The 10,361-nt window shown below is 36.3% G+C and overlaps 2 protein-coding genes across 3 annotated transcripts; one reads left to right on the forward strand and one right to left on the reverse strand.

Moving 5' to 3' along the window:
* The first annotated feature begins 316 nt into the window (after positions 1 to 316).
* On the forward strand, positions 317 to 4,022 carry smim36 (small integral membrane protein 36). Its single transcript, XM_079476980.1, has 3 exons — positions 317 to 838; positions 2,188 to 2,265; positions 3,217 to 4,022. The coding sequence occupies exon 1, from the start codon at positions 422 to 424 to the stop codon at positions 728 to 730; it is 309 nt and encodes a 102-aa protein (XP_079333106.1). The 5' UTR covers positions 317 to 421; the 3' UTR covers positions 731 to 838; positions 2,188 to 2,265; positions 3,217 to 4,022.
* Positions 3,940 to 8,517, reverse strand: hlfb (HLF transcription factor, PAR bZIP family member b). Of its 2 annotated transcripts, none has more exons than XM_079476979.1 (4): positions 8,175 to 8,517; positions 7,563 to 7,889; positions 6,288 to 6,499; positions 3,940 to 5,763 (listed from the first exon to the last, which is right to left on the reverse strand). In XM_079476979.1, the coding sequence occupies exons 1-4, from the start codon at positions 8,281 to 8,283 to the stop codon at positions 5,548 to 5,550; spliced, it is 864 nt and encodes a 287-aa protein (XP_079333105.1). In that variant the 5' UTR covers positions 8,284 to 8,517; the 3' UTR covers positions 3,940 to 5,547. The 2 variants fall into 2 exon arrangements, with proteins under 2 accessions (XP_079333105.1, XP_079333104.1); XM_079476978.1 differs by having other exon boundaries at positions 4,063 to 5,766; positions 8,175 to 8,446.
* Between the last annotated feature and the right edge of the window lie 1,844 nt (positions 8,518 to 10,361).

The raw sequence follows: 10,361 nt of genomic DNA on the forward strand, positions 1-10,361 counted from the left end.
GTGTCATCTCACATAATGACATAAGTCATTCATTAGCCTACACAATACTTCCCACAATCCCACATTGACGCACTCATGGCATTAAGGACACGAGGACATGCTAAAAATTATCATGCACCCTTTGAGTGCCGCTACACAGTTTGGCCAAATCCATTCTGCAATGTGCAGTTTGCTAAATTAAAGCGGCAGCTTAAGCTATTAAAGTGAGCAGCTTTTCATCATTGGCTGCAGGAATTCAAGGTTGGTGAAATAGAAGGGGAGGGGATTAAAGTCTTCGAACTGACATATCTGATCTCAGCACAGGCCCTGCACTTCTCGTTTGGATATCCTTGAGATATTGCCGCACGGTTCGCCGACGAGCCCGACGGTAGTCCATGGTGTCCACGTTTCTCTCGGAGCGAGTCAGGGATGCAGCGTCGCCATGGGTTTCATGGAGTTTTACCTGGAGATTGATCCAGTCACTCTAAACCTCATTATCCTCATCGCCAGCTACGTGATACTGCTCCTGGTCTTCCTCATCTCTTGCATTCTGTACGACTGTCGTGGAAAAGACCCTTCGAAAGAATACGTGTCGGAGCCCCCGGCCCCGCAGCAACAGTCTCCCATACGGCTCGTGGTGATGCAAAACTCCCCGACGTCGTCCCGTTATAATGAACAGAATAACACACCTGGCTCCAACTTTGCGCACCTGACCCCTGACATGCGAGAGAAGAGAAGCACACTGGTCTAATGTTGCCCAAAGGCTGTAGAATTTTGACGTTGTTTTCCTTTTCTGGACACGCATCCAATGCCATAAGAAAGAAATCTTAACATTTAAACATTGCCTGGGCTGAAACGGGTAAGTGTATTAAATAAGTTACCATTTCTAGTTTTTTGTTGGGTTGAGACGTGGATTTTCATTTTATGTTTCGTTAATCAAATCTGTAATGTTTATATTTTAACGTTATTTATATAGTTGATTGTTTGCTGTTATCACACTTTGCATTTTTAGGGGCACATGACTTTCAAAAAAGTTGTGAAAAGGGACAACATGGTGTTTGACAGTGTTTAATAATGTAAGACCATTGACAGAAAGATAGCATTTACAGAAGGATTAATGTGAGCTACATTTGTCTGCTTCCCATCATAGTGAAGGCTTAGTAAGCCAAAATGGTTGTTTTGCACACTATGGTATTCATTTAGTAATTTGACTATGTAAATACAATATTGTAAAAAATTGAACGTAAATTGCATTAAAAAGTGAATGTAAATAAACATTTATGTTTTTGCCATCTATTGTTTTTCTCTTGGTCAGCTGTCCCGCTCAAGTACGCCTTTTTGGTAATGGCAGGAATCCTCTATTTTGTACACACTCTCTGCAAAATAAACTGATACAGTATGCTTGTGCCAAGTGAATACATCTAGTTTGCTAAATGGAACAGCAGACATTTAAAGCGTACTGTAGTCGGGTGTCTTGAGAGAAATAAAGTACACCAAGGCACTAACCCTGCATCTTCAGTGTTGCATTACTTTGTGGCCTGTATGTTTATTGCAATATCAAAGCTGACCTATAGACATAACTAACCCTAAATAGCATGTATGGTGTAGAAAACATTTTGATGTGCACACAGTTTTCACTGACAAAATCTATTGAAATATTTGGTACAATGTTTTTACTCAATATTTAATATGTTTTTAATTTAATACTCAAGCCAAATTTGCCAAGAATTAATCAATTAAGAACTCTATAAATGTCAAACCGTTTAATCTAGGTTGTTCATACAGTATGCACTGTTTAAGATCACATCTTAATCTCATCCTACTGAATCCTACAAATTGTTAGGATTATATAACCCTTAGCGTACATGCTTTTAACTGATTGGCATCTTGAATTAGTTCAAATATTATATGGTGTTTTGTATATCAGCCATACCGTGTTAAAACAACAATGTTCTGACGTGGTCGACCAATGTAGCTTATTCAATACATTGCGTATAATGAACTTTCCCTAAACTTGACGTATTTTTGCAATCTGTTCATTTATTGTTTGTATACCACCTGATTTAAAAGACAGCATTGCACAGCATCGGTATTATGTAACATAATCCTCCCTGCAGTAAGCTGACACAACATCAAACATCATTTTGCCATTAGAGGCGTATTCAATAAAACACAATCTTCAATGGTCTCTTCTTTTCTCTGTTTCAGAACTTCCACCCATCATTAGTTCAACGTGGATTTCATTATGGAAATGGAGTTATTTTATCCTCTGGACACTGGATAGAGGTCAGCAGAAGACACATGCCTAAACAGGACAGACATCTGGCACGTGTAGAGTCACAATGTTATTACTTTAGAAAACGGACATGTGCAGCTTGGTCAAAAGGAGTAGTAGCTACATACATTTAGAAAGTGTCTGTATGAAGTTTTAAATATATGTTTGTGTGATCTCAAATACGTATATTATTAAAAGAGTTATAAACATAGTAAAATAAACAAATAGGACATTCATTAACTGGCAAATGTTTTTATTTAAGATGGCCATGTTAGTTTTTGCCTAATGTTAGAATCACAGTAGAATAACTAAGATTTTCTTACAATTAAAAAAAACGTCCAGGAAAGATGGTTTATAAATAATTCAGATTGCACGTTCATACAGTATGTAAATTGCAATTCAGCAAAAATACAATTCTACACATTCAAATCTGTTTACAACAACTGAGAGGAGAAAGATACTATACAAATCAATACTATTACAAATTGTATACTTACAACTTTTAAACTCAAATGTACAGTAAATTGGTGAATAAAATCTAAAGAATTTTACTCCCTTGCATAACTTTTTATTTGTGTACATCACCATGATAATGACTCTTCAATTCCATGCTTTAATGTAAATAACATTCTGATAATTTGAACAATGACTAACTAAACTATCTCTTCACAAATTTTTGCATTTGCAAGCAGCAGATTATTTTTTTATCCGTGACTTAAAGTGCATTCACTGCAGCGTATTTTTTATAAGTATGCCTATGTGTATTCTTTGGGAATCAAGTGGCCTTACAGTATAGCTCATGAACAATGAACATTGGACTGTAATTGATCAGGGTCAGTCATGATGTGCAGGTCGTAAGATGAAGAGGGCAGTGGAGTGTCCAGTCTGGCCAGCAGAGATTCAGGATATGATGTGACAGTGTTCGGTCTGTAATTCCTCCTGCCTGTGTTCTTTTCTTTCAGCTGGATTGAAGCCAGGCTGAACGCAGGCTAGGATTAATGTTAGATCCCAATCTGCTCCCTCTGCATTTACAAATGGCTTTATATAACTCCTAGTCTATTTGATAAATGCTGCATAATCCCCACAGGAAGTCAGTCAGGCCACACCCAGAAACAGCACGTACTGGGGGTCTGCTTAGAACTCATGTCATTGCAAGGGTACAGTGAGCGTCATACTGTTTACAACATGCAAAATGCTTTTAAAGAGTGATTGCAAACAGTGAGTTTGCATGTATGTGGAAGGGATGTGCAGTTTATGTTTTTTCTGTAAAAACAACTCACCCTATCATTTTCATCCTCATTTTTCATTTACTCACCCACCATCTGCAAAAGAAAATATTTTGAAGAATGTTGACGTGTTTTGTGGTTCTCAAAGACTTTGTGGAGGAACCAAAACCACATTTGCGCCCCTCTTGATGACAACAGTGATGAGGAAAATAATCTGAGAATATTCTGTAGCATGGATTAATGACTGTTTGGATGATTATCTTCAATATTGGAAAGATAATGCCATCTAGTGGTACATTTTAGATGTACAGTTCTTTCTTGAGAGAGTGAATTTGAAACAACTTTGAACTGAGTGTCTATTTGTAGGCCTACCTCTATTATATCGTTTACTGTTTCAGTATCTAATGTGTCTATATATTATCTCAATGTGTATACAAATAACAAGCCAGAAAAAATCATACTGAATACTACATTTTACTATTACATTGCATGTTGTCATATGCTACTGTACATCATTCTCTTGAATATATTCTCCACTGAATAAGTATATATTTTTATTGAGCTATGTAGTATCTAGAAATCTAGTAATCAATCCTTGTAACTTTATTGAATTTATTGTAAATAAGCACATATTTTAATAACCAGAAATAAGATTTTCAAAGCTTTTATTACATTGGTTATTGAGAGAGAATAAGGAACCCAAAACAAAAAAAGCTGACAACATTTTGCAAATATTTAAATCAATGAAATCAATCATTTGCAGAAATAATTCATGTTCATATTTAAACATGCCGTATTATAACATATTTCATATAAAATACATTTCTGTTTATTAAAATACACAATTAAACATTCCATATAGCCAAGAATAGCTTTCTTCTGCCATGTTCGTCAAAAAGCACAACAATATTATATTCCATGATTGTACATCACCACCAATGCATGAAGGTATTGACAATATAATGTAACAAAAAAAGAAAACATGAAACAAATAAATATTTGTTTCCATATCGGTGCACAAAACACCAAATGACTCTTCTAAAAAGGAACTGTGGTCACATGTGCTGAATGTATTGTATAATGCCCATACAGTTGCCTGTAAAACGTACAATTCATTCATATAGTTTGATGTCTATATAGAAATATAGACATCAAATTATATATATATTCTGAAATCCATATGAAAATACTGTATAAAAAAACAATAATCTTGTGAAAACATTTACTTGTAATATGACAATAAAACCTTATTGTATTTTATATCATTTGGTCTGTAGTAAAGCGATAAACATGAAATGCACTGTACTCCTACAATCATTTCACAACTGACCAACAAAAGGCAACAAAACATTATCTGTTTATATTTTTAAGCAAGGGTGCCAAAATGTTCAATTGTTCAATGTGCTTTCCTTTGATAACAGTTTGCATTCGACATATTCAACTATCAATTCATCATCAAGGTGACAGCCAACTTTATTAATAATTCATGATTAATAATGACTTTTCAAAGCGGTTGTCCTTATTTCGCAATGCTATGTTATTTAAACAAACCTGAATTTCAGACGTTATTACAAGTATTTTAAACTTGCTACATTCTGTTCTAATGTACAGTGACACAAAACCTAAACACGTCTGAACCCCAAAGCAGCTATGCACATGTACTGTACCACTCTCATACAGTAGATAACATCATGGATCTGAGACTTTAGAGGCGTAGCGTACCATCTGCTAGCTCTGATTCCATAATCAAGAAAACTGATAAACGACAACAAACCAAGGCAAAACATTTCTGGGCAAGTGAATTGAAATAACACAAAAATAGAAATAGGACATCCTAAATGAAACATGGACCGCAAACAACATTGGGTTTGTTTGCACTGACAGAATAGTAGAGTTGGTAGGACGTTTGAGTTAAACACACGGCAAACCGTTTCTGCCTTCTAAGGTGCCAAGAACAGATTGAGGTGTGGGCTGGCTGAAAAGCAGGCCAAATGGGCCTTAACCCAACAATATTGTCCTTCAGACTGGAAGGGCCACGAGTGCAGAGACCTCAGGTGCCCCGGGGTCTCACAGAGAGCTGTGCTGAGCTTCATACTTTGTTAAGATATTTTTGCAACGCCCAAGCTCTTTACGTAGGTCGCCGACTTCCTGTCGTAAAGCCATGTTCTCTTTCTCTAGGAAAGCAGCCCGGATTGCAATCTGATTTTCTTTGAGGCGCCGAGCATCCCTTGACCTCTTGGCGGCCACGTTGTTCTTTCTCCGCCGGGCCCAGTATCTTTCATCCTGCTCAAATATGCAGAACAAAAGGGAGGGGTAGAGATGGAGGGGGGTGCCATGTTACAATGTGTCTAGATGTTTCGTTTTTTAAATAGAAGCATAACCAGAATATGCCAACTTTGGTTATAGTTATACCAAAAAATTACCACGTGATGTATATATAGGCTAGTATAAACACAGTCAATTCAGAATTTTGTTGGTGATAATGATCAAAGATAAATAAAACGGTTATGATTGACAGGTCAGAGAATCATCCATCGTCCGCTGCTGTGCAATCAGCTTTGAGCAATTTACTTCTCTCCAAAGCTGGGGAGGGATCCACTTTTATTTGAACAAATTAAAAAAGCCAAATCCTTTAATCTTAAACCCAGCAGAACTGGAGCTATACCAAGAAAAATAAGATCACGCATGGGCCTGGCTAGCAAAGGATAAATTAATGGACGTAAGCTTCTTTCTAAGAGCTGATAGCCCAGCAGGTCAATGGTCAACTCGAGGGACCCATGAGGACTGAATAACTAGACCAAAATTACCTTAAATTCATTGGGAATGAAGACTTTGCATGCTTTCTTGATCATAGGTTGAGGTTTCAGCTCCTCTTCGGAGAACTTGTGGCTTCGTGGGTCAAAAATCTCTTGGCCGGGTACGCTGGAGAGAGCCAAGTCTGCTGGATCGGGCTCATAGCTCATTGGTATCTGAATGGTCTCTGCGTCTATTGGACTTGGTGTGTTACGTGAAGGCAAAACTGTAAGAGAAATAGAAGTTTATAGTATTACTGCACCACAAGAATCATTTAGTTTTACATGAAAAGGCTGCTGTGAGTAATGGATCCACTAGGTGGCGAACAACACATTGATAATAGTCACGACTGCTTCAACACGTCAATAAAACCGAACTCTCTTCCGACTCATACTTGTGATTTGTTTAATTCAAAAAGATAAAACACTCACATTTTCGTTTACTACTTGTTTACTAACATTTCTGGACAGCAACTGATATCATTGGACAGGATTTAAACAAATTGCAATCAGTTAACAAAACCTGTTTTTACATTCATAAAACATAATCACGTTTTAAAGCATTGATATTAAAAACCATTTAGAATTATTAACCAATTATGTTTTTCGTTATTTTAATTAGTCTTTTCTGTTATTAAATCTATGATACAGAAACTATAAACCAGTCTACTTATTTTTTGATTATATTCTAAACAGTTAATAGTTTCCCATAAGACCAGGTGTTCTGCTCCAATTGTGACAAGGAAAATGATCTTCTGTTTTGACTGCATGCACATTTTTGTAAGTCAGCTTCAGGTCAAAAGCACCAATCAAGTTTGAAATTTCTGTTAGAAAAACTAGTCTGCAGATTTTGTTTAGGTTGGTAAAACTGAAAAGGTTCACGAGAACACGCATTTTAAGAGCCCAGATTTGACAGAAGTGGCAGATCTGTCACCTAAAGTACATGATATTTCCACATTATGTATTATGCCTTTCATTACCATGCATTTTGACAAATTTGACAAAATGTAAAGAATGATCATTCACTAAATCATTATACCTCAATCTAAGTTAAATTCAATCTAAGCTCATTCTGTTACTTGTCAGCCTCAGACACAAGTGGCGAATACAAAAGACAAACTACGTGCCAACATATTAAAAAACTACTGTATGACCCAATACAGCCAAACTAAAATATGCACACTGAGATTTTCTATTTTACCACCTACAAACATTTCACACCCATCTTCTTTTTTTTATTTCCAAAACTAGGTCCTGAATTATATCCTAGTTCATTAAAGTGTATTTTACCTGGTCTGCTTGGGCTCTGGAGGCAGTTCTGAGGGACCATTCCTGTGTGGATGTTGGTGATGGACCGGCTGCTGAGGTCCATGACTGAGATGGGGCCATGTTGAATGGGAGACTGCTGCTGGCGAGGAAGGCCTTGGTCGTGTTGTCCAGGGCTTGAAGGGATACCATTTTCTGAGAGAAACTCCTCAAGGTCCATATACTCCAACTGAAAGCTATCCCCATCATAAGACAACGTTTTATCCCAAAGAGTTGGCCCCAAGAAAGCTGAATGTGGAGCGCTCCCTTCGTCCTCCAGACTTTTAGTCTTATCTCTCTCCTTCCCATAGCCTGAAAGAATATTGACAGCTATTTCGATTAATTCTGAAGACATTTTTCCCAACCTTTTCTTTAGTATTGCTTTTTATATTTAATAACTTTTATAAACGCAATCTCAGGTATATGTTATCTCGTTGAAGAAAGTTATTTTCGTTGGATAAGACGGTAATTGATGGACAGCACAAAAAGTATTTGAAGACATCTTCAAAGGTCGACTTACTAAGCAAAACACGTTAATATGATATTAGGAATAGACAGACAACTCAAAACAGTCCGACAAGTCAAAGCTTCGGTTACCTTCATCTTGGCGCAAGTTAAGTTTCATCGGTTTTTCCAAAAGCGCCTTCAAAACACCATTACTTTGCGGATGTAGGAAAGCTGGATTCATGGTGAGCGGTCTGGACATAATGTATCCTGTTCCTTGCGAATACTATCTTCATACAATTAATGTGAAATAAAAAAACGATGAATAACACGTAAACGGTCGGTCCTTGGTCTTACAAGTGAAGCGAGCTCATCCACAGGACCGGCTCGAGTTGCTTGTCTGTGTGTATGAGAGTTTGCTGTGCGGAAAATTGTGATGATCATGACCATGTGTGAGGACTGACTCATGTGACGTCAAACAGCACGAGGCGGGGCCAGGCTGGCTTTGCGCTCCATCCAATATCATCCGATTGCAATACCGGAGACCGCGATTCCGCAAATCCACTTCTAGACCCCGATTTATTTTTGAGGAGTGCACAAGACAGTATTTTTATACCCAATTCTAACTGTTTAGTACACCCAAATACTCCTTTATTTCTTACAATAAAACCTTATTGCATTGTTGAGTATCGCTTGTGACTAACTTGAATAATACAATAACACATTAAGTAAAGTAAACAATATATCACGGTATATAGCCTTTTCAGTCACTAGATTAACCACGTTTCAATTACAGAGTGGAGACACAATGAGGACTCAGGGTAGATTTAAGATTGTATCATTTTTAAAATAACAAATTAACAGTTGAACACACATAAAATGTTTACTTGAAACACATGCATGCAATAATACATTAATGACCAACTTCATTGTTGATGTTTTCATTGCCTCCTAAGACAGATTTATCTTAATGTAACATGGCAAGTTGATTCAACTCAGATAATCAAGTTGAAACAACAAATTATCATTAGTTTAACACCATGTAAAATGTAGCTCTTTTAGTTGAAACAAAATATATTTTAAAGCTGTGTTAACTCACAATTTTAAGGCAGCAGATGAACTTTAGTTTCTAAGTTTAACTAACTTAAAATGTTTTACAGTGTAGAGAAAGCAAAAGAAGGGAATTAAATAATGAGCATTCAGTTGAACATGTTCAACTCTCTCATTTAAACAAATCATGTTTTTCATTATGTTATCATGTTTTTATTGTGTTTTATTGTGTTAGTTAGCTGTATTGTTTTTGTATTATGGCTTAAATCAAAACACACCAACTGCGGTTTGATTGATATTAATTGGAATGCAAAGTAAAAAACATGATTTTAGAAATATTTTAAAAACGATGAGTTATCTCATTTTGGAACCAAACTCTTCATATTTAAAAGATCTTAGTGACAACTAATGCCAAAACCTATAGCCTTGACCAATTCATTAATTAATCTTTTGTCATACTATTGCCTGCACTGACCTCTGTCCTTGAAATCACTTAATATACACAGTAGCCTACATGACAAAATCTAGCACCTGGTATTTTAACAATCAATTACTATGATGTCAAATCAATATCATCAAAATAATGTCAAAATGAAGAGATGCGACAATTTAAACATTAATATTCATTTAAATTACTTGGGAAATCAATGAGTATAAAGGTTTCACAACGAAGTGCTGCATATTGTGCTGCCGGGCCTAGAATTAATAATCATCCCATTCAAGACGAGCATTCAACTCACGATCAACTAAATTCTGCAATTTTCACAACTGTTTTTAATGTTAAACGAAAAAAACATTTTTTTTATATTATTGTCGTCCATACTTCAGAAAAACACACACATTCACTCAATGCACTCGTCACTAAAAGCTTAGGGTCCTAGAAAAGCATCCCCAGAAATGCGGTCCTGAAAGTTTAGCCTCTGGGTTTGCAGGCAGATGATACTCGCTCCAGCAGCAGTTTAAAGACTACATGCAAATGAACTTACTAATATATACATATCGCAAAAGGTTTACTGAAAATTTCCATAGTGTAGAATGGAAATTGTCTTGACGAACAAAAGTGTGTAATTAAGTTATAAGTATTACATAATAATCATTTTATAGTAGGTGAGAATGATACATCAAGCTACCATGTGGGTGTAAAATGCAGCTTGAGTGATCACATCAACAAATGAAATGCCCTGTGATCACTTGAAAGGTTAAAAAGACACCCATAGAAGCACCCATTAGTGATTTAAAGGTCCAGTGTGTCATTTTTGGGGTGATCTATTGATTGAAATGCAATATAGC

Source organism: Barbatula barbatula, assembly GCF_947034865.1.
Source record: "Barbatula barbatula genome assembly, chromosome: 16".
Classification (NCBI taxonomy): Eukaryota; Metazoa; Chordata; class Actinopteri; order Cypriniformes; family Nemacheilidae; genus Barbatula; species Barbatula barbatula.